A 27,671-nucleotide genomic window follows, 5' to 3' on the forward strand; every position below is an offset into this window, starting at 1 on the left:
GGAGGCGGCGGCGGCGGCCCCGGTGGCGGTGCGGGGCGGCGGCGGGCGCTGCCGCGCTGCGGGGCGCTCTGCCTGCTGCTCGCCCTCGCCTGCCTGTGCGCTGCCGCCGACGGTGAGTGAGGGGCCCGGGTTTTGGGGGAGGAGGGGGAGGGCTGGGGGGGGGACTGGGGCGCGCACCCCTGGGCTGATCCCACCCCCCGCGATGCCCCTTCCTCTCCACCCGCTTCCTTATTTTTTTGTTCGGCTCTCGGGCTGTGCTGGGGGAGCGGGGCTCAGGGGGATTTGGGGGAGACTATAGAGCTGAGGGGGGAGCTGCTGGGGTCTGCCCCGCCGCCCCCATCCGCTGGGGGAGGCGCCGCTGCTCCCCCGGGGCCGCTCGGGGATGGCGCGGGTGGGCCCGAGGCCGGCCCTGCCCGCCCCGCCCCGAGCAACTCTCCCGGGGGAGCCCCGGGAGCTGGCTGCCGCGGGGGGGTGGTTTCCAGCGCGATGCCTCTGGGTGAGGGGGGGTGTGCCAGGCCGGAGCTGGCAGGGTGGCCGGGGAGGGAGAGGACCCCTCGGAAAGCCGGAGGTGTTGGAGGTGTTGCCAAAGTACTCTGCGAGCAACTTTGGCTTTGTGGCATCTAGCAGCATTGGCATGGCACTAGTTCAGGGCCAGTTGCAACCACCGTACGATCCCTTAGGATCTCCACCTGGTGGCAAGGTTGAGTCTTGCTAGCGCCGAAGCCCTTCTTGCAAACCTAGTAGCCCTAGTCGTGGTCGTCTCCAGCATAGTCGCAATTGTCCCGAAGGCGGTGGAACTTGTGCGTTAAGCGAAATGCATGGTCAACTAAAAATATTTTCCTCTTGGCAGTAATCAACTGGCCGACTCCTTTCTTCCTCCAGAAACTGAGGTCCAAGCTCCCGGTCTAGATGGGAGGTGGGCAATTAGTGCCTGTGTTGTATCTTGTTTGAGTTGAGGGTTTGGGGACAGTGTGCTGTTAATCTCCTGAATAGCACCCAAAAGTATACTTAAGTGCTTTATCTTGGTTGTATTGGCAAATTATGCTTCAAGGTAATTCTACCCTGTAGTCCCAACAATGTTCTGTGTTCGGACACTGGCTTTGCAAGGTAGAATCCAGCAAGGAGAAGATTGCATCTGGTCCTCATAAAAGAAGGAAAAACGAGAAATCATCAGTTTCTAATCATGTAGACTGCTCCCTTGCCTAGACTACAACAGACATGGACCCCCCTTGTTTAAACATCTGTAAAATGAAGGCTGAAACTGGCTGATGCTGAAGCTGCTGGTTCACTATAGTTAGAAATCATACTCAGATATAAAATGGGGGCAGATTTAGTCCTCCAAGTTGGTCCAGTTCTTCCCTCAATGTGAGATAGAGCTGGTGGGCCACTTACACTGATAGTTGTAATTGCCAGGGTCTGGAGGCAGTCTACTTGACTAGTTCCTGTACGAGGGTTTCCCAATCACTATTGCAAGCTTTTCTGGGACTTGGTGTCAGATGACAGCACACAAGTGTCACATGTCTGAGGCTGCCTAGACAAGTAATCTGATGACTTGCTTAAGGGCCTGAGACAAACAGTGACTGCAGAGGTAATAAGGTAAAGCAATTGTCAGTTTAACTTAAGTAGTGATTGTAACTGCTCCTTCACTCTGCACACATCGCTGCTTATAAGCCAGCTTCTAGTGAGTGGATAACCCGGGGAATAGTGGAGTAATTCTTAGCAATCAGGGGCTGTGCAGCTACGGGTCCTCTACATATTGTGCCCAAGACTTAGCTCAAAGAGGAGAAGGTGTGAAGGTGCTTGACTAGCACATGCAGAGAAGCTTTTGAATTAGTGGTGAAATGATACTGATTTACAAACTAAATGTCTAGTAACTGAAGCTGCAGCTGAGGTATGGCTGTTTCAAAAAGCAGTGGATGAGATGGGTAGCATCTACCTGGTATTGCAGAACTGTGCTTACTGTAAGAAGGGACTATAGTTAGTTATGGACTGGAGCTAGCCTTCACCTTAATTGGAGCTCACTCCATGTAACCTTTAGAGTTTGACAGCTGTCTTCAGGAGCATCAACAGATGATGACCTTTACCTTCATGCACCTAGGTGGGTGTTAGGGTCTGTCAGTTCTTAACTTGTTCATGGGCTGATAGAAGTAGTTGTGACATTTCATTTGGTATCAGCTGCAGAAGAGATGACACCTTCTTGGAATGGCTTGCAATTGTAAAGTTATAGTTGTAATTCCAAGTTTAGTTCCTGTTTCATTTAGCCTTGTTTGTAGCTTTCCTGTTGTAATATCGCTTTGACCAAGTACATTTGTAAGTCACAATGTAAAGTGTAATCTTAGCAAGCCTTTTCTGAGTTATTCTAGCTTGAAATAGAGTAACTGAAGACTGGGGGAGTTATTTTGGGATCTCCTGAGTGGCAGGCTTAGTCTAATATCTCTAGCATGCTATTTTGGGAAAGGTTGACTGTTCTCACTCTGAAAGCCTGGATGAGAATGACTGCTGCTAGTTTTGAGACAGCCACATGTTTTAGCTAGTTCTACAGTAATTGGAATAATGTGTGATCGAGCTTTGCAAGCAGAAGTCTACTTCTGCTAGAAGTTACTAGATAACAGAGTGATGCTAGGCTAAGAGAAAGCTGTGGCTTCTGTACCATGTATTCTGCCCGAGGTCTGCCTTCTGGCACTGCTAGGCAAGCTGCTTTTTTGACCACTCCAGACCGAGTAGTGGTAGCTTTGCAAAGCCATTCCATTGGAAAGTGCTTGCTGGTATAACGCTCCCTCTAAAAAGAAGAGGAGGCATGGAAGTAGAGAGCATATGTGCTGATGTTCAATTGCTTTGGCACCTTTAAACAATTCACAGGAAACAAGTTGTTATGGTTTGACTCTGACAAGTCAGTTGGTTTTTTACTTGACCAGTAAGACTGCTAAAACATCAGCAGAGCTCAGTAAGCTGCTGTTTCAAATACTTTATTTCAAGTGTGAATTTACATAAGACACTCAGCAGGTACAACTGTCCTTGTTTTCCTTGCTTATACTCTGTCCAGGGTTTGCCATTACATTACTAGCTCTCAGGTAATATGAAATGCATCAGTTTCAGATGGCTGAATAGCTTCCCTCCACTTGGAAACTGTTGCATTTTGCATATCATAGACATAAGATATAAAATAACAAGTAATTTTTGTCTAAAATTAGATGTCCTTCCAGACCCTTTGAATGCCAAGACAAAGCACTTCCATTAAACGATGCAATATATCAATGAGGAGCAGGAGTTTTGCAACATGCCATGGGCATGTGCAGCCAAAACTAATGCATAAAATCATATACTTGCCTGCAAGCATTACATGGAACAGCTCTGGCTTGGCTGCTGCTTTTAGCAGCAGTTTTAGCAGGGCTTCAAGACAAATGACATTCCCTTGAGGGACAGGGCCATACAGTTTCAGACTGAAGGTATTCTGGAAAAGGCACTTTAAGCATCATGCACAATGAAGTACCTAACTTGAGTGTACTAAGCGCTAAGACTTATCAGTCCGGAGACAACAGACTTAATTCCAGAAGGAAGTGATAATTTATCTTGCTCTCTCAGTATTACACTTGACCTAGCTTTAGTGAGCAAGATCTAGATATGTCATCGTTCTTCCTTTTGGGTATACTAACGAATATCTCTGCCCTTGTTTGTAGGAACAACCAGATGGTAGCAGCTAACTCTGTCCATTATTATAACTTTCCAGGCTTCAGGACTACTACTGTTGAAGTAACTTACATAATGAAAAATGGTGTATATTAAAAAAAATGAAACAGGTATCTAAGCTATCTTTAGAGACATCTTAGGATTGTAATGTATGAGCAGGGCAATACTGAATTCAGCTTGACATCAGTCAAGTTTAAACTGTTTGCTAAGAGTCTGAGGATTTTTTAGAATGCAGTGTTAGGTTGTTGACAGCAGGAGCCTGTGCACAGGTATCCTTTTCCCTTGCAAACTAGACCCTACCTTAAAAAGGAAAGCTCGGTAACAGGAACACTGAGGCTGGTTTACTACTGTCTGACAAGAGTACTGTCATACTGCTTAATCTCTGCACTTGTACTATGATGGAAAGCTTCTGGTTCTGCTGTCATGGTTGAATAAGGTAACTACAATCAAAAGATTCAGAGCTCAGATATAGTTTCATGCTGATGTTAGGCTGTCCACTAAGCTGAATATCTCCTTGATCAACAGTGGGTGAAAGTGAAGGAAAATACTGCTGAACAGTACTGGGGCTCAGATTCTTTTTTTCATTGAAGGCGCAAGAGCAAAATGTGAGGAATCCCAGTTCCCGTGTAGTAATGGTCGCTGTATTCCTTTACTCTGGAAATGTGATGGTGATGAAGACTGTTCAGATGGCAGTGATGAGAGCGCTTGTGGTGAGTATTCAACCAAAAGAAGTAATCCCTCTGTAGCTATACTCACTAGCTGGCAGTAGGGGGTTAATGGTGGAAAGTGGATAGCTGGAGAGATACTTACCCTGTCCAGCGCTTCTTACGTTTGGAATACAGAATAGTGGACAAATCCCCTAGAAATGCTAGGGAACTACCTGGATGCCCTGTATCAAACTGATGCAGTTGAGTTTTTCTTAGGCTTCTGAAAGTTTCCTGGAACTGGTGAATAAGAGAAAAAGCTAATGAACAAAACTTTGTTTGCTGGAGTGGTCATTGCCTAGAGATGAATGCAAGCCTCTTTTTGATTGTGGCATGAAAACATAGTAGAAACTGATTGCTATTATTATGCAGCAGTTAGCTATTCCATGGTTAAATGTCCTCTTTTGTGTCTGAAAGTGATTCTGTTGCATCTCTTATAAACACTAATTCTAGCTCTGTCTGCCAACTCATGTTTTAGGCAGACATGGAGGCCAAGATGGATGACTAGAAATACTTAGTGACAATGCAAAGCAGAATCCATATCCACCACTGGTGTAGCCGAACTGTCAGCCTGCTCAAGCAGACCTAAACTGTTGTTGTTGGGTTACATGTACTACACTTAAGTAATGACACTGCAAATCCAATGCCATGGTAATAAGCATGAAGTTCAAAATCTGAATATAACTATTATTATTAATTGTCCTTTAACTCAGGTGTGATTGAAGTAGCAGCTCTTCTAGCTGCATAGTGTCCCTTTGCACTAGCAGTCATTCAATGCCTGCTTACAGAAAGATAAATGTTCCTGTGCTGGGTAGCTCTCTAGGAAGTGTTAGACTGTGTCTAAGTTAGACTTGTGGAAGAAGACACCAGACATCCAAGAACTAAGGATGTTGCATCACTTTGCTAGGGCAAGGCAGCAAATCTGTAGCTGCAACAGAACAGCTAACCTCTGGTATTTAAACCAGTGTCTGTCCTTCTCTCTTGCAGTGAAGAAGACGTGTGCTGAATCTGACTTTGTGTGCAACAGTGGTCAGTGTGTGCCAAACAGATGGCAGTGTGATGGGGATCCGGACTGTGAGGATGGGTCTGATGAGAGTGCTGAACTGTGTCGTAAGTGAGCTTTGCATGTCAGCGCAGGCAAGCCTGTGGGTTGTAGCATCTTGACTTCTTGCCTGCTTGCCGCCTGGCTCTCCTCCTAAAAAAGATTGTACCTGTCTTGTAAATGTACCTTTGTAACTGCTAGCTTGGCTTTGGCCACATCAGAGTCTTGTCAAGATTTATGCATTAAAAGGTTCCAGAACTGTGTGGGGAATCTGTACTTCCACTTGGTAACAGTTGGCGAGTGTAAGATTTCTTACCTTTACAGTCACTAAGCACAACAATGCAGGCCTGAACATTGCTGTGTCTTGTTCAGAGTGATTATTGTCCTCTAAGACAACTACACTACAAGATTACCAAAGCTAGTGTAGGAACTGAGTGAATGACTTTGTGCTGGGAGGAGGGAAGCAAAAACACTGATCCCTGATTGTGAGGTCTTGCAGTTAGTGAGTCCTAACTGCAGTAGTTAATAAAGGGATATAGATCTGTGGGATCTGCAAAGCTTCATTTCTCTGTATTAGTGGGATCTACACTGAGGAGCAGTCACTGTATTTCAGCCCCAGGTTCAACTGCACTTTAGTATTATTCCTACCAGCTATTATGTATTATAGCTCAAGCTTCTACATTGTAATTGGTGTGCAATCACAAAGATACCACTACAAAGATACTCTTAAAAGATGCTTCCACTTCCTAACAGATTTACCAAATACTACGAACTAGTGTAACCTCTTCCATGATGGAGCCATTAATTTAGATGGATGCTGGCATCTAACTGCAGCTGTGTCCAGAGCTGAAGCCTTTCAGACTCAACTTTCAGGACAACTGCTAAAACCCAAGATCAGTAGCTCTTAAATTTCAGAACTCTTAAATTGAACTTGAACTCTTTCCAATAGATATGAGAACATGCCGGGTAAATGAAATCAGCTGTGGTCCTCAGTCAACCCAGTGTATCCCAGTGTCCTGGAAATGTGATGGTGAAAAAGACTGTGACAGTGGAGAAGATGAAGAGAATTGTGGTAAGGGACGAAATGGTGGCTGCATAACTCTATTTGAAATTGAGTTGTCTGGAAAGGAGCTAGCTGGACAGTATACCTGGGAAGATAAATTTCTCATACCAATATTTCCTTAAACCTGTATTTGTATTGCAGCCTGTTTAACAAAACAGACTTGTTCTAACACTTCTCTACCCTATTATGTCAAGATGTATAGTAGTATAAACTATTTAATGTCTGTCTTGCTCTCTGGCTAGTTTTGGCAATAGAAATAGGCATAGTAATATGTCAAGCAAACCCTCAGAACTTGTTCTCCGCAGTATTTCTCAACAGGTAACTCTAGTTGCTGCTTATACTAATAATTTGCCTCCTTGTCCTGGTTTTGGCTAGGGTTGTTATTGTAATCATTCTTAGGTGTAGCAGGGACTTGTGGCCAAGGGGGAAGCTGATGTGCTTCATAGCCCTGACCTATAGTATTTTGCACACTTGTCTGGAAATGCAGACTAGGGAAGTTAGGTTTCAAGTGTTGAGGGGCAACTTCAGGCCAGTGCACAAGTGAAACTGCAGCAGTCAGCATTAGAGTGTAATGTTCCCAGCTTGTTCTAATGAACTTGGTACACATGACTTGCCTGAGGTGTCCCGAGACAATATTACTGTAAGCAAAGCCACAAGGCTGGCTTCTACCAGAGCTACCTTGTGCCTGGATGGACTAATGAGATGCAGATCTCTGGATGTGTGCTCTGCACCTGTGGGGTAGCTGCCTTACTCAGCAAGTAAATGCTTTAATCTGACAGATTTACAGACTTCATTTCTATGAAGATGATAAAACTATCAGCCTAGGCATACTGAGCTGCTAGCTACGCTGCTAATAAACCAGCATAATTTGTACTGGCATAAGTTGTGTGGATGTGCTTAATGCCACAGGATCAACTGGTGCAAGATCTTGTTCTGTTTATCCCCAATGGCCCAGGTAAATGGGCCACTGCTATCCTGGGGACCAGCACAAAACACTTCAATTTCAAACTACAGTGCATGCTGACCATCTGGCTACCTAAACCTTAGACTGTACTCCAGAGTTAGCAATTCTCTTACCTTCTGTCTCTGGTTCACAGGGTCTGAGCCTGTTTTCCCAAAGGCTAGCTACTCTGAAGCAGAACAGCCTGTCTGCTTCAGAAGGAGGTTAATTTTCACTCAGTGGCTCAGAACTGATCCCTCTCACTCAGGCACTTAAGACAAGGAAGATAGTCTGTATGTATCACAAGCGTCCTGCAGGTGGTCAGTTGGGTTCTTCTAGAGCATTCAACATGATGTTGACCTGCTGTCAGATTACAGCTGATGGAGCAAAGAGCCTGCAAAGCAAAACACCATTCAAAAGTTGTCTTTTGTGATAATCTGATATTTTTCACTCCTGTTACTCCAGGCAATGTGACTTGTAGTGCAGCAGAGTTCACATGCAGCAGTGGGCAATGTATTTCCAAAAGCTTTGTCTGCAATGGTCAAGATGACTGCAGTGATGGTAGTGATGAGCTGGAGTGTGCACCTCCTACCTGTAGTGTTCATGAGTTCCAGTGCAAGAGCTCTACCTGCATCCCCATCAGCTGGGTGTGTGATGATGATGCTGACTGCTCCGACCACTCAGACGAATCTCTGGAGCAGTGTGGCCGCCAGCCTGCACCTCCAGTGAAGTGTTCTGCGAGTGAGGTGCAGTGTGGCTCGGGTGAATGTATCCACAAGAAGTGGCGCTGTGATGGAGACCCTGATTGCAAGGATGGAAGTGATGAAATTAACTGCCGTAAGTTAGCTTGGTTGCTCTTCTTTAGGAGGTGTTCCTTGGCCTCTGTTTGTTCTGACATAGTCTGGAAATTTAACTCTGTAATGGCTATGTCCTTAGCTTCTCGGACCTGCAGACCAGACCAGTTCAGATGTGAAGATGGGAACTGTGTCCATGGGAGTAGGCAGTGCAATGGTGTGAGAGACTGTCTGGATGGCACGGATGAAGCAAACTGTAACAATGGTAAGTTGGACCTAAACAACAATGAAGACCTTATGGAATTTCTGAAGCCAGTGGTCTTCCTCATTGTCTTCACTATCAGTTATTCAGTGCTCTGGACCTGGCAAATTCAAGTGCAGAAGTGGAGAATGCATAGATATCAATAAGGTGTGTAACCAGCAGAGAGACTGCAAGGACTGGAGTGATGAGCCCCTGCATGAATGCAGTAAGTGGACAAACTCATTATGCAGTGCTGACCACTAGACACATTTGGTTACAGCTTCTGAGGTATCTGTTGGACTGGAATGCCCATCTGCATTTCTTTAGTGAGCAACCCTGTTAATAGGCTAGCTTTATCCTAGCCAAACTGACACATGGGATGACTAGTCTATGACCAGAAGGTACCTGAGGCCACCAAACTCTGAAGCATCTAGCAGTCTCAGTCTTGATCTGCTGCTGCCCACTTGTAATGCAAGCAATATCTTGATATCTACTCAAGATCATATTTGCTCAGATATTCTTTCAAATGACTTGAACCTGTGTGGTTTAGCAGATGTGGCAGACATCCTGAGAAAATAGATGGGTATCTGCTAAAGCACTCCATGACTAAGACTTCAAGACTATGTATGTATGCCATCTAAGAGTTGGCCACTTCTCTTCCAGACATAAATGAATGTTTGGTGAACAATGGTGGATGCTCCCACATCTGCAGAGATTTCATTATTGGCTATGAATGTGACTGTCCAGCTGGGTTTGAGCTTGTAGACAGGAGAACCTGTGGAGGCAAGTATCTTGTGGATAATATGGAACATACCAATGCTACTGGGGATGGGAATAAATGAAATCATTGTCTTTACAGATATCGATGAATGCCAGAACCCCGGTATCTGTAGTCAAATCTGTATCAACCTGAAAGGTGGCTACAAATGTGAATGTAGCCGTGGCTATCAGATGGATCTTGCTACAGGAGTGTGCAAAGCTGTGGGTAAGTATAAGATTTCTATACCCCTAAGCCTGAAAGCCACTTTAAAGTGAGATACCAAGTGGTGTATGTTTTATGCCACTGTGGTTATGACAATAGTTGTGCTGATCCCAATATAAATTGTACAGACCTGGACACTCATAACATCTTATGATGCTATGACACAGCATTTAAGGCTACCATGTCTACCTGACAAACTGTTTCCATCTGTTCCCTGGGCAGGAAGACCCTCCCCATGAAGTTATGGAGGGAGAAAAGGATGAGGTAGGGTACAGCTAAGATGTCTGTCAGCATCTATTAGCAAGTATAGAATGGCAAATACTAAATATGGTGACACTTAAATCTTTTCATAGGAAAAACAGTCTGAGGCTATATGTCTAGAGATAAGGATAAATCTTTTCACTCTTTCACAGGGAAAGAGCCATGTCTAATTTTCACCAACCGCCGGGATATCAGGAAGATTGGTCTTGAGAGGAAAGAGTACATTCAGCTAGTAGAGCAGCTAAGAAACACTGTAGCTCTAGATGCTGATATTGCTGAGCAAAAGCTTTATTGGGCTGACTTTAGCCAAAAAGCAATCTTCAGGTAAGTGGACTCAGCCTCTAAATCTAGAATTAGAATGCTTCCCTAATCATCCTGCATTTTGTTCAGTATGCTCTTCTAGAGAACTAGATTCCTGATATATCATCTGCACTTAAGTCTTTAGGACAAGTTTGTGAAATTAGCATGTTGTGTGCTTATTGCACTTTCTTGTAACTGCTGCTACAACTGAGCCAAAGGTACTTTATGAGAAGTCACAAGTACATCTCTGTAGATAGCCTGCCCAAGAGCTATATGCAGTATTTGAGGCATGTCAAACAGTTGTGTCTGTGGAGGAAGGGGTGAAAGCAAGTAACTTTTGTCTTCCAGTGCCTCCATCGATACCCGTGATAAAGTTGGAACACACATCAGAATCCTGGACAACATACATAGCCCTGCAGGAATTGCTGTTGACTGGGTTTATAAGAACATCTACTGGACTGACTCATCTGCAAAGACAATTTCAGTGGCTAGCCTAGATGGCACAAAAAGAAAAGTCTTGTTCCTCTCTGAGCTCAGAGAGCCAGCTTCTATTGCTGTAGATCCTCTTTCTGGGTAAGTCTTTGTCCTGGTTCTTTAGAAAGAACAGACCTACTCGTACTCTGTCCTGATAATCGACTTAGGCAGCTTTTGTCTAACTACTTGTTAGCAAATGGTCATAATTAAGAGTGATACTACACAATACTATAGTGCATTATACAACATAAATTCTGCTTCACAGCTTTATGTACTGGTCAGACTGGGGTGAGCCAGCAAAAATTGAAAAAGCAGGAATGAATGGATTTGACAGACAGCAGCTTGTGACAACAGAAATCCAATGGCCTAATGGAATTGCTCTAGGTATGTTGAACTTGTCACTGTGCCAGAGGTATTCTGGAGCTTTAGAAGTCTGTTTGCTACAAAAGCCAAGGTCATCCTTCAGGGAACTATTTTCAGCTTTTGAGATTGGGAAGTTCCTACATGCCTGGAGACACTGCAACAGGCACAGCACCCTTCAGATGCTGAAATAGTTACCTTCCTTGTACTGTTCTGTATTCTAGTCAAGGTACAGGTCACTTAGGCAGCACTGCAGCAGTCTAATGTGTATATTCAAATTAAGAAACTATGGCAAAACAGCAACTATTTTTGTACCTGCAGGTGTTTCAACCTTTGCAGGGGACTTCGGAAATCTTCTCTGTGTAGACAGTAAATGTGTCTTTTTTTTTTTTTCTCCTAGATCTTGTAAAAAGCCGACTGTACTGGCTTGATTCTAAACTACATATGCTGTCAAGTGTAGACCTTAATGGCCAGGATCGTAGACTTGTGCTAAAGTCTCATATGTTCCTTCCTCATCCTCTTGCTCTAACAATATTTGAGGTAAGAATGACTTGCAGTACTACTTGTCTGAGCTCCTCTTCTTGCCAGTGTGTGGCTAGCAGTTATGGTGCTAATAGTAACACAGCATGAATGGGATACAATGACTGTCTTCTAGGACCGTGTGTACTGGATTGATGGAGAGAATGAAGCAGTCTATGGTGCCAACAAATTTACTGGATCTGAATTGGTCACCCTAGTAAACAACCTCAATGATGCACAGGACATCATCATTTACCATGAACTTGTTCAGCCTTCAGGTAGCTAGAGTTTGTTTTGTCACTTTATACTTTTCATAAAGCCTGCCCTGCCTGGATGCTGGCAAATAGTATCCTTTCCCTGTATTGCTGTTTGCTTTGCTGAAGTGCTGGAAGCTTCCAGCCTAGACAGCCCTACTTGAGCTTCTACCTCCCACAGTTTGAGAGAAGGCTTAGTTGCAATTGTTCTTGTTTGTGCCGGCTCTGCCCAAACATATAACCTGCTGAGGCAAACAACTCTAGACTGATTCCTGAGCAAAAAAAATATTCTGTACCTCTGGAGCATGAAGGCTCACTCCTGTTAATTGTTTAAAATTGACTTGTGCCAACAGGCAGGAACTGGTGTGAAGAGAACATGGCAAATGGAGGCTGTAGCTACCTGTGCCTGCCTGCTCCTCAGATAAACGAACACTCTCCAAAGTATACCTGTGCATGTCCTGCTGGATACTTCTTGCAGGAAGATGGTCTGAGATGTGCAGGTATAGTAACGTAAACTTCTTTCTAGGGTGGATGGTGGGGAGGAAGGAGGGGTACTGAATATGTAAGAAACAAACATGACAGTTCAAGCTGACAGCTTTGCATGAGTTAATCTGATGTAATTTATCTTGGAGATCTTTTGGCATGCCTTAAGCTGGCTCTTCAAATCTGCAGGTGCTGTCCAAAGTCCATGCTCGGCTTCTGCATCATCATCATCACCCAGTGTCTTTCTGTAGACAGCAAGCACGTACACAAAACATGCCTAGCCCTTTTCTTATAAAATAAGGGTTATAAACTAACACTGCTCTACAGTGTATAAATAACCATGTTGAAAAGCTGATAGGCTAATCTTACTGACCAGGGACGGATATGTACATCACTTCCATGTCCAAAGAAACATACTGCTGCTACTGTCCTGAGCACTGGCTATATGGCAAGCTTGTTTGTCCAGTCTAGTGGAACTAGGAGCTTCAAGGTGCCACTTATTATATTGCATGTTGACTCTGCCACAGTAGAGCAGTGAATAAGAGGATGTGATCCTCTGCTGTCTGAGGATAGTAGCTTCTCTAAAGTGTTGTTATAGATATTAAAGTACTTGATTAGCAAGTCTGTGGAACTAATTCTTATACAGAGAACCTGAAGTGAGGGGGTGGAGTGGCTTACTGTTTTAGTGACTTTACATACCTAGAGCTTATACCTGAAATAACTGTCTACCCTGGCTCTTGGGACTGTTTTTGATCAACACCTTCAGTAGAACGTGTACATAGTGAAATAACTAATGTCAGTGTTTCTGATAAAGCTAACAAGCTGCATGACCATTCTGCCATCTGCTAAACATTCACTGCCATGGCTGTCATAACTAAGCCATTGCAGAACTTCAGGATTAACTGGGTTCTTGATCTATAATTAGTTTCAGGTACTGGAACAACTGTGGCTTACACTGAGGCTAAAGATACCAGCAGAACAGAAAAATCTCCAACTGTTGGACTAGTTCCTGGAGGTACTGGTCCCAATAACTCAGACTGCTAAATATTAGAGAGGTGAAATGCAAACTGACCCACTAGCTTATTTGAAAGTTTTCTCCTTTGCATGCAAGTAGAGAATACAGGATAGGTCATGTATATAGTTGAACTACAACAGCTGAAGAGTGATAAACAGAATTAGCTCATGGCATTATGGAACCTATGGGTTCCATGAAATCCCAGGAGTGCTCAAAGAAGGCAAGTAATAAAAGCTTTCTGCTAAGATAAGGTGAAACCTCTTAGCAGTTTCTTGCAGACATGTTAATCTTAGACCAACTTCTGGGCTTAGTCTCTTAGTAAGCCATCTCACAAATTCTGTCAGCAAACAACCTCTCTACTCTACAAATTTTCACACAGGGTTCAACATCAGTGGTACAGTGTCTGAAGTAGCTGCAGCCAGAGGAACATCTGGAGCTTGGGCTGTTCTTCCCATCCGTGAGTACAGCATGCACTGGCTATTGGGGAATCTTGTGATGGAATAAGCCCATCTTGTTCAGGATTTTGACTTGACAGTGCTCTGTATTTCTATTTCTCTCCCTACCAAGTATTGCTGGTGATGGCTGCGGTGGCTGGCTACTTCATGTGGCGTAACTGGCAGCACAAGAACATGAAAAGCATGAATTTTGATAATCCTGTCTATCTGAAAACTACAGAAGAGGACCTCACTATTGATATTGGAAGACACAGTGGTTCAGTAGGACACACCTACCCTGCGGTAAGCAAGCTTGTTGATGTGCCTGAGTTCCAGGCTAGTCCTCAGAGTAGACACAGTGAAGACTTGCCAGGTTATATCTGACTAGAATTTGGGAGAGGTCTCTGCTACTGGCTACAGCCAAACTACTGGGCTCAATCAGCTAACAGCACACATCACTTCAATCAAGACTAAAATTATAGTAGGCAACTGCTGCTCTGTGACTGGGATGGAGTAAACCAGAGCTGAACAAGGTCACTAACCTGCAGAACTAGATCCTAGCATTGTTTTGTATTCTTTATTGGTAAAATTGTAGCTAACTTGTAATTATCTTTTTACAGATATCTGTTGTAAGCACAGATGACGATATGGCGTGAGCACTGGATCAGCAATCACTTTTAGTTTACTTGTGTTTTACACTTATGGGGATGATAAACAGGTTTGTGGCTGAAAGACTTCCTCCATTCTTGGAAGAATGAAGATACTTTCTCTACACGCGGAACACTTATGTAAATAGCTGTTTTATACAGCTTAACAACTAACTCTGTAAATACCTGTCCACAACAATTCAGCTTTTAGTGGCTACTGTTTTATCAGTACCCTTGAATTGGTCAGTCAGTAACACCACTGGCCAAATACAAAGCACTTTCCATAGAAAGCCATATTCCAGCCACAACTTGTGCTATATTGTAACAGCTGTACATATGTGTATATGCCACTTGTAAATATTATTCCTGGAAAATCACTATCAAGCACTTTGAAATACTTCAAATGTAAATTATTGTACACTGTCTTTTTCAATGGTGGGGGCAATGGCAATAGGAAAAAACGGGTTACTATGATTGCCAAAAATTTGTAAGCATAAGTAATTTTGTATGTATGACTGAAACAATCTTGTCTGTCTCTCACAGAGCTCGACAGGTATGAATGCTCTTTGAGAAATCACTGTAAATCCTAAATGCAAAGGAGGGGGAAAAGTAAGATTTTAAAAAAATAAAGCAGTTAAAGTATTGGTCTCCATTATTCTTCTTTCACTGAAGTGAAATGAATATCTCTGAAGTTGGAAGTCTTAGTGGGCTACCCTGCTGCCAGCCAGAGCATAAAATATTGTCTGAAGTTATTTCAGTAGTACCCCAGACTGTTAAGATAATGCTGACCTGCCAGGTGACTGAGGTTTGTACTCAAGACTAATACTTTGCAGAGTTCTAGACTGAATGCATCTTGCTTCATAGGTGTCCAACTGGATTCTTGAGGTAGTATTTTTAGTCACTGTCAATCCTTAACTACATTTGCATGTTTAAGAGGTAGTATTGATGGAGATGACACACTGTTAAGACAGGTGTCAGTGTTGTTGGCCAGGTAAGTGTAAGGTACTTGTAACAACTCAGCACTACTGCTAGCTTGTACTTCACATTTTACTCTTGATGGCAACCCGAGTGCAACTGGGGTCTTAGTAACTGCTGTGCTTACACAAAGGAATAGAAGTGTGACTTGGTTGTTCATCACAGCAGCCAGCTCCTGGAGTCCCAGGGCTAAGAAGTACCTGTTGCTACATATGTAATGCCAGAAGTCCTCTGTAATGTGCATCATTGTGAAGTACTGTCCTCTTATCTAGGGGAGCAAAGGCACTGTCTGATTTTTGTATGGGATGGAAGGTACTGAGCCAGATGTGTAAGTAAGGCTGACCTTTGTGCTTTGTGGCTTTTGGTGCTCTGCCTTCAACAGGTGAAGTACATGGATATGCTGATCTCAGCATGTTATCTTTTACCTTGAGTGACATAAATTTACATTGCAAGCGGAAGTTAGATCCTGTTAGATGAATTGACCATCCAAAATGGGTTACTAACAAGGTTCTCTTAGTGGCTCTAAGATATAGATCATGTCTCATGCTAGAGCCTTACCCTGCATTGACAACAGGAGAGAAATAAACTGTACAACTACTCTGACTCTGAGAAGGTGGTATTTATTTTGCTGATAACAGTTTAGTACCATACTGGTTGAGTGCTCAATTTAGTAGTACCTAGTCAGTTTCTTATTCTCTGCACAAGTATAGTTCACTGGTGCAATAAAGAAGGCAAATAAATTACCTTGCAAGTCTTGTGGTTCAAGTATTTTGCTCTGCAATTAGGTTTGGAATTCAAAAATAAGATTTTAATTGTGATACTACTGTTTAGTAGTCTCCAGCTACTGGCTAGGCAAAACACGTTCTCAGTCTGCATTCTTTTAAGTTGTGTACTTAATGCCAAATTTACTTCCTGGATCTTGGCTTCCTAGATCTTGGGCTTGAGGATCTTGTCTTTGAATTGCCACCCCCATGAGCTGTAACATGAGGTGCTATGGTGCTATACTTCACTGTGGCTAATCCTAATGCAGGTCTGATAAAATGGTTAACTTCTCCCTCAGGGTGAAGAAATTACTTATTGTCTTAGCCTCAAACCTTCCACCATGGTTTGGTGGAAAAAAACTAAAATTTTCTGGTCATGCTTTAGTGATGACTCGTTAAATCATTCTCTATCATTCACACTAAAATAGAAACAATAAAAATCAAGACAGGACTTGGATCAGTTCCTGGACTTCGTTCTAATGTCTGTTCTCATTGCAGTTACATCTGGGGTCTGCTCTCTTAATGCTCTTCTGTGTATTTCTTGACAGATGAGGATAGCTGCCAGCTTCTGCAAGCAAACTGCTCTTTGGGGAGTTGGAGCTTTAGCCAGCTATCTCTGACAACTCTTGTCTGTGTCCAGATGTTTGCTATATCTGGAATGCACATGGACTAAAATGAGTTGTGAGGATTAGAGTATAAGGAGAACTTTGAAGTTTCTGGTTAAGAATACTCTATTTTGCTAATATTTTCTGTGATACTTTTTTATTTCACCCTAATATGTAAGAGTTATTAGTTACTAGTTAGAGTTCAACTGTTTTTTTTTTCTCTTAGCTATCTAACTTGGGATACTCTGAAGTACTTGTGTTGAAATGTGACAAACCTAAAGCAGAATTCTCAGCCAGCTTGTTAATTATAAACTTTCATGGCAGCTAAATGCAGGCAAGAGGCTTTGCCTTTTTATTCTTCTCACAGAAGATGTACAGCTTCCTTTTCTTGCTAAAGTTCCTTGCTATCACTGGTATAATACCAAAAAGCAGACACAATAATCAATAAAGGCGCTCCTTCCTGATGTTAACATTCAGTGGAGGCTGAAACTTAAGTCTGTAAGTTGATGAACTAATTCTGTTTATCATTCTTCAGCTTTTGTATGAGCTCAGCTGTGGAGGAGTGGGAGATACCAAGCAGTAGCAGGGGCTCATATAAAATGGCGCGATCTTAGTTATAGATAGTGTTCTGCTTTTGATCTCACTTTTGTTTTTCTGCCCCACCTCTCTTCATTTCTCTGTTATGAAGTTGTTTATTTCCACAGCAGTCTTGGAGAGTAGTCAGGGATTCTTTCTGTTTAAAAAAAAAAAAAAATCCAACTTGCATAGACAAATGCCTTACTATCTTTGAACAATTTTTTCTCCTGCCATCTGCAAGTCTCTGACTCTGTTTTATTGCTCTGTCATGTGACTTTTTTGGCACCTAATGAAGGTGGTATAGCTGCACAGAGCACTGCCTCTGCAGCAGCCTGTGGCTGTGGTGATGGCTGCTAAATGGATTCTAAGAGCTCATCCTTGCCTGAGCCCCTCAGCTCCAATCTCAGAGGCTCCCAGTGCAATGTGACATTAATAACCCCCTTAGTCAAGTTTCATGGGTAACTTGGCTTTGTATGCCTCTTGAAGAACGTGCTGCCAATAGATGCATAAATATGGCTTCAATTGGTTATTGAAGTATTCAAGGTTATAACATAATTCTTTTACCCGGCTGAATTCAAAGCCCTCTGGTTCTGGCTACTACTTATTTCTGTTCAGTGTCTGCTAGACAAAGTGAGTGCAGAGCTAGCTTTAAAAGTGTTTTTTTTTTTTTTTTTCTTTCCTTACAAATACTCACATTTCTTTTAATAGCATCCCTCTGCTCCCACATTCTTTCCTCCCTACTATTTGATCTGCCTTTGAGCAATATAATGTAAAATATCTACAATGCCGGCAAAAGCGGAGGAAGATGCATATGCAGGGAATTGAAATTGCTCAGTGCCTCACTTCTTCCATTTCACCAACCCATTCCTCTACAAGGTAGCTGCAGTGTGTGCTTTTTTCCAAGCCAACTTGTATTTGCCTACATTTTTGAGAATACTTTTTTCCCATCAGATCTTTCCTGAAATACACTGAAAATGCATCTATCTATTTGTATGTGAGTGCTGAATCTCCATAGATTAGGGAAAAGGGTCAGAGACAAGTACTCAAGCTGGAAGAACTTGTGTGGGAAACCTCAGATAAGGTTGGGAGGGAAACTTACAGCTCTGGAAGTATTCTTCTCTCAGTAGCTCTTTTCTCAGTAGCTTTGGGTGCAAATGAAAGCCTGCCCCTGCTTGCTGTAGACCTGCCACAGTGTGTGCAAAGAAACGTGCTTCTCTTTGCTTCTCTTCATCTTGACCTGACACACCAGTGGTTGGTGTTTCAAGATATTGGAAGAAGGTGCTTGAGGAGTTCTGCTCTGCTGAAGTGCAAAGGCCAGCTTAATACATTCCTGGCTTCCTGTTTTTTTTTTCCCCTCTGTTGAAAAGGTTTTGCAGATTTCCTCTTCTGAATGAAGAAGTCTTAGGACCAGGACAGAGAGACTCTGTGAAATCATACAGTTGGGCTGTTGAAAATCTAAAGTAAAGAGTGCCTGTTGAATGATGCTGGTCTTAATTCTCCCTTGCATGGCCCTGGTCAGGAGCTAAACACACCTTTGCCAAGCAATAGAAAATGTTCAATATCAGACCTATTCTATGGAAAAAAAACTGCATTCCACAAGCTCTACGGATTACAGAAGCCTAAATTAACTAAGCTACTCTTTTGTGGATAATAAATTGCTTGAACATAGAAAACACTGAGTACTAACTTAAGATAAATAACTGTGAAATACAATGATTTAGTAGAATTTAGTGGGTTTCTTTTGTTTGACATTTTTCTTCTGTGGATATGCCTTCTCTAGAAAAATGAGGTGGTTTTCAGGTCTTTTTTTCCCCACCTTCCGTAGACATGAGTTCAAACTTCAAATTATTTGGAAATGAAAATGTTTTGCTGTAGTGTTAGTACATAGGCTTAAAGCTCAAATAGTTGGATAGCAACTTGAGAGGATTACCTTAAACATTCTGAGCAGCTATTTGCCTCCACTGGAAAGTATTTATTGTTGAAAGGTCCCTCGGAAGGGCTGATCCTTTACAGAGAATGCCATGACCATACAGGAGTAGTGCTGCCAGCTGTAAGGTCCCTTTTGCAGCTGCATGCAAGTGCAGCAAAAGCATTGCATTGCTTCTTGCTCTCTTTGGTCCTTAAATATAATAAAAATAAATAAAATCTGTCCATTACATCTATCACTTCTCCTTTTGAATTCAAGAAAGTTAGCCTGTGATTTTGTACCTGCATAACAGATTGTGACTGAGGTTTTTTTAACTCATGAAATCAGCAATTAAGTATGTGCTTTAGGAAGCTGTTGAATCCTCTGAGGCCTTGACTGGACATGTAGTTAGAAGCCTGCAATTTATGGGGAAATAGAAGTCTAAGTAACTTCGTCAGGGGAGGTTAAGGAAAAGTTTTTAATTCGTGCTTGTTCTATTCCCCATGCCTACATACTGTTATCAATCTGTATGATACAATTTGAGTGATGTATTCAATCACATGATATGACACAGCACATGCTGGGGGGCATGTGAAGGAGAAGGTCTCTGGAAGCAGTCTGCATGGAGTTACCAAGGGTTGATCACACCTTAAAGACCTGCCTTCTTTCAGGATTTCTACACTGTCTTCCGCAATATTCTTGTGTACAAACTGTGATACATTACAGCCCGAATGGAAGGACAAAGAGAAGGGGGGAAAAATGTTTAGATGTTAGGATTCTGAGATGTGGTTGATGGGTTGTGCCCTACATGGGGGTGGGTAACAAGTGGGCTGCTACTTGATCTATCCTGGAACAAATCCCATTCAACATGCTTATCAGGCATGGAGGAAGCGATCATCATGTTTGCAGAAGACAAAAAAATGCTGGGGGGCACAACCACTGGGTGCACTCAAGGACAGAATTGCACTCTGGGAGGACCTGAGCAGGTGGAAGGAGTGGGCTGACAGGACCCCATGTAATTTAGCAAGAGCAAAGGCCAAGCCCTGCACTGGGAAAGCAGAGCCCTGCAGCAACGCTGGCTGGGTACAGGCAACATGGGACAGCAGTGACTGGAGCGGTGTGAGTGGGGCATAGACCAAAGAGGCAGGGGAGGGCAGAGACAGGCCCCTCTGCTCAGTGGTCATCAGACCTTATCTCGGTACAGCATCTGGGTTTCAGCCTCCAACTGAAGGAAGTACATTGATAAATCTGTCCAGGTTTGGCAAACAGCAAGATGGTTCTGGGCTGGAGGCCTTGCTCTCTGCAGAAGGCTGCAGTGCAGTGCTGGTTCAGCCAGGAAAAGGGGTATCATTTTATTCTACAATTTCATCTGAAATGAATAGCTTAAGAAGTTTATACTTTGACACATATTATACTTCAAGCTCTTGTAGTCTGTAAGCCACAAGTATGAAGCTTGAACCTTTTTTATTTACTTCCTTTAGAGAATATTTTCTAGGAAAAACCAGTGAGTTTCTAAATTTCAGTCTGTTCCTAAAGTGTTACAAGAAGTTCACTATAAAGAACGTTTTTCAAATAATTACACTTACTAAACTTCAGTACAAAAATTCAAATTACATGTGCAATTATTGATGCAGGAACAACGTAGTCATTCTGATTTTCCAGGAAGAAGAAAATGTTATTTTTTTTTCATTGAGCAGCAACAAGAAAAGCACTCACTTTTTTGTTGGTGAGTTTGTGTTTTTTAATTGAATAGGACAAAGTAATTATGGTGTGTGTCTGTCCCCACTGAATTAGTATCTGAGCTATTGGTTGTGATCCTACCAGGTAAAACATCTATTATCTTGCTTTAGTAATAGAAATTGCACAATTGCTTGGAACTGAATAGCTGATAGATTATAAAATGACCTGCACATATACAAACAGCTAGCTCTTCATAATCCTTTTTATTCTTTCGCAGTCTCCATTGCTGGTGTAATTTATGTTAAGTGAAAACAGAGAAAGAAAATCTGTAAAGCCACTTATTTAGAGAGAGCTTAGTCACCAAGAGATTAACACTAACATTTTATTAGCCTTTTTGGTAATTCAAAGATCAATTGCAAGCAACAGATATTCGCAGCTGTATTACACCACCTGAAGGTCCCCTCTTGACCAAGAAGAATCCCTAGCAGGAAGCTGTTTAGCTGTCTGTGCATGAACATAGTGTACCCTGATCTGACTTTCACTAGGAACTATCCCAACATTTTCATCTAGAGTTCAGCACTTACAGGGGTCCACTCCATAGCGGGGCATCTGCAAGCCACAGGGAAAGAAGTCAGCACTAATAATTAGACCTGATATTTATTTTGTTCTTCTCCTTGTTGTCTGACACTTCAATAGCAGTTAGTTAATTTAGCAAACATTATGTGTCGCTTTTCTACATAGCACCGTAGGGACAACAGAAAATGAATGTGCCTTTAAATTGTTTTGGAATGGGAGGAAGTCAAGCATCCAGCCCAGTCATGTAGAGCTTAACAATCATGTTAATGGATCTGCAAAGAATTGAAATAATTACAGTATGACTGTGTAAGTCAGTTTGGAACTTGCAGACTTCAGTGTAACTGGCCTTTTTCTCTTACAGGTCTTTGCAAACCACGGTTGTACACATTCAAAAATAAAAGAGGGAAATCGTGATACTTGGTAAGTCCAAGGTTGTTCACCACCACTGTGGGATATGGGATTCATGTTTAGCTATTCTAACGCTTGGGTTAACCCAGATCTCATTTCCTGAGGTTTTAAAACAGTGTCAGACTGCTGTTCTGTTCTCTCTGTAGGGAGGAAGGGAAGCTTCACACTCTGCCTCAGGTGGTGGGGCTGAGCATTGGGCCTGGGATGGGGAAACAAACTATCAGTAGAGAATAGTCCAGTGTCTCTGTTGCACCTGGAAGTGTGACACCTTCCTCTTTGCCTGTACTCCCCCCCTCCCCCCAAACCCCCCCACACACTTTTTTTTTTTTTTTGGAAGACTCTTGATACTCTGAAATAAAGTCTTGCAGGACAGAGGTGTACAAGATGAGTAAACAAAGAGGGGTGAGCAAACCTGAGTTCACTGGTGTTGAAGAGCACGACAGTGTTTTCTAACCACAAAGTGGTGAATGCACTGTGAGGTGGTAGTCTGGATTATCTCCTTGTTATGATTTGGCACTCCATACAGTTAAATAAACTTTCTTTCTTTTTTTTTTTTTTGTCCTGACCATAGGTCTCAGGAAGGAACACGACCCACATACATAGCAATCAGAAACAATAGCACGGGTAAGTCCAAAAACACAAGCAAGGCGTGCAAAAACCCCACTGCTCACACTGCAAAAGATCGGGCAGCCAAAAAAACAGCATAGTCTGGAAGGCCTCAGTTTTGCCTGCAGTGACAGCCTTTCTGCTCTTTGAAGGATGAGGCTCTGACCCACACACACAGACTATGGTAAACCCCAGTAGTCTGGGGCATACAGAAAGGCTCCTGCTCTTTCCAAGCTCAGCATACTATGACTCATCTATCTCTTGAGAAAAAGGAACAAGAATAAGCAAGTAGAAGGACATCCTGTATTATTTAAGACTTTCAGAAATAGAAATACTGGAGCAGTTGATTACAAAGAAGAACATAAAATCAGTTAAAGTCAGAGGTGAAGCTGCCACATTAACTTATCTTGCAGGGGATGCCTCTTGGTACAGATTTGGCTTTATGAGCTGCAATAAGTACAGAGAAGAGAGGTGCGAAGGATTCCCAGTCCCGGTCATTTGAATATGAATGAAAGTCCAGAAGACCAGTTTGGCACAACTCATCTACTGAAATGATGAGGATTAAGAAGGCCATGATAAATCAGTAGTAGGGTGTATACGTTATCAGTGCCTTAATTCATTTTAGTGTTTTTTATATGCTGCAAATTGGAAGGAAACTAAATCAATGTCTGTTCAGCTTGACAAATTTATGGCTTGACTTCCTTGGATGTTACAGTTTGCTTTTAAAAGAAATACAAAGACAAGTGTACCAACAAGCAGTCCAATTTACTCTGTACAACATTCTTGAAAGGGGAAATAAATGTGCAAAATTCACAGAAATCCTCAGCCTGGAACAGAAGAAAATGCCTCACTCAGCAATTTATCTTCTTAAGCATATGAGCTGACACAGTTAACTACAAAGAGGTATTGTCACAGGATCCCCTGGCACGTTAGAGTTTCTGTGCTCAAGTCCATCATGTTCAATTGTTTATGGTTCGTGGACCTTAGAGGTATGGCTAGACAATACAGCCCTGTGCTGCGTAAGGAGTTACAGCTGCTTTTGGATTAGGTATGTATGAAAGGCCATTAAATAGCTCTCATGGTAAGCAAATGGAAAGTATATTCCATTCATTCTGTTATTTGTCTCCCACTTCATTTAGGGTAAATCTCTTTTCTATGCATCACTTTTTCCACCTGTAACAAGTCACAAGAGCTTGGTGAATATTAACTAGAGCCTGTAAGGCTCTAGCAGAGTATGGGGGTATGCATGTGCATGTATGCACACTCATACATATAAGTACACGTGTAGTCAGATTTTATATAAATATGGCCAATATCACCTCTCAGACAAATTTTAGCAAAAGCTTGAGATGGTTTCTAGTGCTCTGCTACTGTGGTTTTCCCAGTAGGTAGTGTATCTGATGTGCATCATAAAAACTTCACTGTTGTTGTAATATTTTGCGTTAAGCATGCTGTGCTTAAGGAGATAGAGAACCAAAATTACATAAATAATTTTTATAAAACCACATAAATGAAATGTATTTATTCTGCAAGTTGTACTGCACTAGTCTGAGATGCAAACAGCAAGTTTGAAAGTTAAAAGACATGTAAACAGAAAACAATATGTCATTAACTGGATTTTAAATACAGAACCATAGAAAGCTCACTGGAGGTCATCTAATCCACCCTCAAAGCAGGGCTAGTTTCAAAGTTAAATCAGGCTGCTCAGGGCCTTGTCTGGGAAAGTTTTGATAATCCAGGGGATGGAGCTGCCACAAACTTGGGGAAGCCTGGTGCAGGGCTACAGCTCTCACATCCTGAAGAATTTAGAATATTTTTTCTATGATGTGTTAAATCCACACTTTTCTTTTTGCACCTGGAGATGGCTTTCTTTTGTCCTTTTGTCCAGGGAAAAGCCCTGCTCTATTTTTACTCTTAGCCCACTCTTGTACCCAGGGGCCAGTACAGGAGGGGCACACAGCAGCATCAGATGGCATCTGGGCTGTATTCAGGTTCAGCAGCCCTTCACAGCCCATGTGCACACTGCTGACTCGAGTTCCGTCAGTCCACCAGGACATCCAGGTCCTTTTGTGCCCTGCTTCTCTATGGAAATAACTAAAAATCTCACAGTTCTCAAACTAGGTCAGCCTTTATTACTCAGTTGCTGACCAATATATCATTACAATGTTCATTTCTTTTAGAGTGCAGTCAGCAAGACTTTCTGGTATTGTGCCACACACAATACACGGTGATATTCTTTGAAAACACTAAGGGACCCGAATACAGATGTCAGCCATTACAGAAAGTGTTCTTCTTTGGCACAATTAACATAATGCTCTTAATGAAAGTAAATGCACTTTGGGATTAGGTAAGGCTTTTGAGTATAAAGACATGCTTAATTTTTCTGTCAGGTAAGAGCCACAGTCAGTATGTCTGAAGCTGCTCAGGTTACACGGGAAGTTCAGGAATAATTTGGACTGGCTTTATGGTTCTCAGAAGTCTCAAACATGCTTAACACATTTGTCATGTATTAACATACTCAGCACAAGTGCATTTTCAGAAGCAGCAAGCTAATAATATGAGCAAAGGCCTTAAGCAGATAGCATGGATGACCTTCAGCTGCTTCTGCTTAGTTTTATAAGACTCTGCCACTAAGACCATTAAAAAGGAAGATTCCTCTTAAATTTAAACGAATCATATTTCTGTGACAGTGACCCTTATTACTGTACTAAAACATCTTTGTCCTACACAAGTGCAGAGTTTATCAAAGTAAGGTGAAAGTGAGAAAAAGAAAGTGTATTGAGCTGATGAGCACATTCATCCCAAAGACATCAAATAAAAATCAAATTAATGCAACTTGCATCACTATACTATTTATTTAGTCTTGACGGCAAAGGACACTGGCATAGCATTTGGATGCACTCTGCCAGCCTGCTCAGCTGTGGCTGCATTAAAAATGAACAATTGAATAAAACCTGTTGTTAAAAACAGGTTAAAAAAAAAAAAAAAAAAAAAAAAAAAAAAAAAGCTGAAAAGCTGATGACATTAAAAAAAAAAAATGATAATCAATTTGTTCCATGTTTGCTAACGCTATACAACTGAACATATGAATGGCCTCCCTGATTTGGGAAGATAATAATTTTAATTCCGCTTATCTTAAATCAGATCCTGCACTGTTTACTCCCTGAAAGTGGGCACATTTGCACCATAATTGGTCACGTTAAAAACAGTCACAATTGTGTGTTTTGCTTCTATGCTAACATTGGGCTCATAACTCTTTCATTTTTAATTTCTGCTACCCTGCCTTCTCAACAGGCTCCTTAGGTCATTAGCAAACATGAGCAGTATGGGATAATCAGTAATGCAGGAAGCAAGACACAGCTTTCTGCTGGAGGATAGGTCACCCTTGTATTGTTAAAGATGTCAGCAAAGCTGTGAAAGGATTTTTTTTTTCAACTTTGGAAAACACTGCTAAGCATTCAAGTTGTTTTGGTGAAGAAATCAAAGTGTGGAAAGCTCGGAAAGACAAGCTCACAGCCCCCTCCTCGCTCAGCCTTTACCCCTTTGCTCTGCTTCAGCAGCACAGAAGGGGCACAGACCCGTCTGGAGGGGAATTTCACAAATCTGGGGGCTGAGTGGTGTTTCCGTGGGACTGATCCAGTTTGTGCTGGGGGATCAAGCCGGCCCTTAGGAAGTATTGAGCACAAAGGTTGCACGGTCGCTCAGTTCCTTTCCTCGCGTCTGGGACCTGAGCCAAGCACAGGCAAGCCCTGAGGATGCGTGCCGCCTCCCTCCCTCCTCCCCACAGCAGCTGTGTGCTCCAGCACCCAAATAAATCTTAATCACTCCATGGTGGCTCTTTTGTTCAACTGTTTTTAAATGCGGAGACCCAGTTGTGCAATCAAGTTAACACGGGACCCGGAGCTTGAATCTGCATTGTTGTCGACTTTGTGCAGTAATTAAATGGGCATGCCAAACGGCAGTCAAACAGCACTAAAGCCTGACCGACGTTTTGTCTGGCTTTTGTGTATGGCCAAGTGATTGTACAAGAGGCAAAACAGAATATAATCCAGTCTCTGAAGAGGGCAGTCATTTTGCAGCAAGAATAGATTATTTGCTACAGCACAAGCTGCAGGTTTTGTCATATTGTTGTCATTTCCATTCTAGCTACAATTAATTAAAATTCACTTCATGCACCTAAAAAGTAGAGGCACAGACTCAGATATGTGCATGATTGTACCCAGCCATAACAAACAACATTATGTGTAGCATTGTGATGAGTGGTATTTTAAACAATCCTTTCAGTGAAACAGCAACAACAACAACAAAAAAAATTTGCAAAAATGTTCACAACATTTTGCCCTGTTTTCAACAAATTCATAATAAAGTTATTTGTTCTGGATAAAGGGGGAAATGGAACATCACAGATCACTAAAAAAAATGCCATGTATTCTGAATATTTGTTATGCATGGATCCTGCTTCAAAGTTGGATGTAATTTTCACTACATTGATGGAACAGCATAAGAATACAATTTTCCATGTCAAAGATTCTATACATCTGACAGGTTTGTCTGGAGTCTGGAGTACTGACATTCTTTAAAAGTCTGCTGAAAATATCGAATCCTGGGATTGAAACCTGTTTTCCTCAAAGAAGCAGTTTTACAGCCATGGTAATAGTCTGAAAGTAACAGTCTACTAAATTCAGCAGGACACAATTTGCAGAACAGTAATCTCCAGGACCAGGATAGCCTGAATGGTAATGGAAACAAAGAGATTATCAAGATCTATCAATTAAATTTTACAGTGAAAGGTTCCAGTTTCACTTAATTACCTGGTGGCTTGTTGAGTGCTCTGTACAGGGTACAAGAAGAGGGAAATTTCTATCATACGGTGAAGGCCTATTGCATAACAATTTAATCTTGATTTGATGGGCTTTGCCACAATTACATGAGCTTAAGAAACCTGTGAAGCTTTAAGGTCACAATCCAAGACTGCCTCCACCCGGAGAGAAATTTCTATCTAACTTTAAGAAAACAGAAGTTTCTCTTTGCTTTTTACAGAGTGAGCAACTCATTGCTAGCACATAGTGTCTCACTGCCATTCTACAGCATGGGGGATTCTGTTACTTGAAGTTATGCAAAGAAAACGTACATATATATAAAGTGTTTAAATAGTGTCATTCTAAAGCTGAGTGGAAGTGGTCATCTACAGTTTCAAATACTTGAGTAGAATTATCCATGTTACTTTGAATAAATAAAGAAAAAAAATAAATAAAGGATGACAAAGGTAATTGAAATAACATTTTATTTTCTGGCTTATTCAGAAGCACTGCTTTATATCCGGTATTTTGAGGATATTTTGGCTAAATAAGCAGAAAGAGCCATGTTAGTTTCAGTGT

At 42.1% G+C, this 27,671-nt stretch overlaps 1 protein-coding gene and 1 long non-coding RNA gene across 2 annotated transcripts in view; both read left to right on the forward strand.

Moving 5' to 3' along the window:
• VLDLR (very low density lipoprotein receptor) overlaps nt 1–14,843 on the forward strand; it is a 15,970-nt gene extending 1,127 nt beyond the window's left edge. The window contains exons 2-20 of the mRNA XM_035309884.1: nt 5–112; nt 4,278–4,397; nt 5,379–5,501; nt 6,383–6,505; nt 7,902–8,273; nt 8,373–8,495; nt 8,575–8,697; nt 9,135–9,254; nt 9,331–9,456; nt 9,867–10,038; nt 10,363–10,587; nt 10,754–10,872; nt 11,249–11,388; nt 11,504–11,645; nt 11,975–12,121; nt 13,030–13,119; nt 13,499–13,576; nt 13,687–13,856; nt 14,174–14,843. Coding sequence (XP_035165775.1) covers nt 5–112; nt 4,278–4,397; nt 5,379–5,501; nt 6,383–6,505; nt 7,902–8,273; nt 8,373–8,495; nt 8,575–8,697; nt 9,135–9,254; nt 9,331–9,456; nt 9,867–10,038; nt 10,363–10,587; nt 10,754–10,872; nt 11,249–11,388; nt 11,504–11,645; nt 11,975–12,121; nt 13,030–13,119; nt 13,499–13,576; nt 13,687–13,856; nt 14,174–14,209 — 2,657 coding nt within the window. The 3' untranslated portion in view covers nt 14,210–14,843. The remainder of the gene's footprint in view (nt 1–4; nt 113–4,277; nt 4,398–5,378; nt 5,502–6,382; nt 6,506–7,901; nt 8,274–8,372; nt 8,496–8,574; nt 8,698–9,134; nt 9,255–9,330; nt 9,457–9,866; nt 10,039–10,362; nt 10,588–10,753; nt 10,873–11,248; nt 11,389–11,503; nt 11,646–11,974; nt 12,122–13,029; nt 13,120–13,498; nt 13,577–13,686; nt 13,857–14,173) is intronic.
• A 5,297-nt stretch (nt 14,844–20,140) lies between these two features.
• On the forward strand, nt 20,141–27,498 carry LOC118155997. The gene is made up of 3 exons (XR_004746101.1): nt 20,141–20,749; nt 22,259–22,311; nt 25,854–27,498. It is a non-coding gene; the product is annotated as an uncharacterized LOC118155997 (long non-coding RNA).
• Nucleotides 27,499–27,671: the final 173 nt, after the last annotated feature.

This window comes from Oxyura jamaicensis, chromosome Z (assembly GCF_011077185.1).
Source record: "Oxyura jamaicensis isolate SHBP4307 breed ruddy duck chromosome Z, BPBGC_Ojam_1.0, whole genome shotgun sequence".
Classification (NCBI taxonomy): Eukaryota; Metazoa; Chordata; class Aves; order Anseriformes; family Anatidae; genus Oxyura; species Oxyura jamaicensis.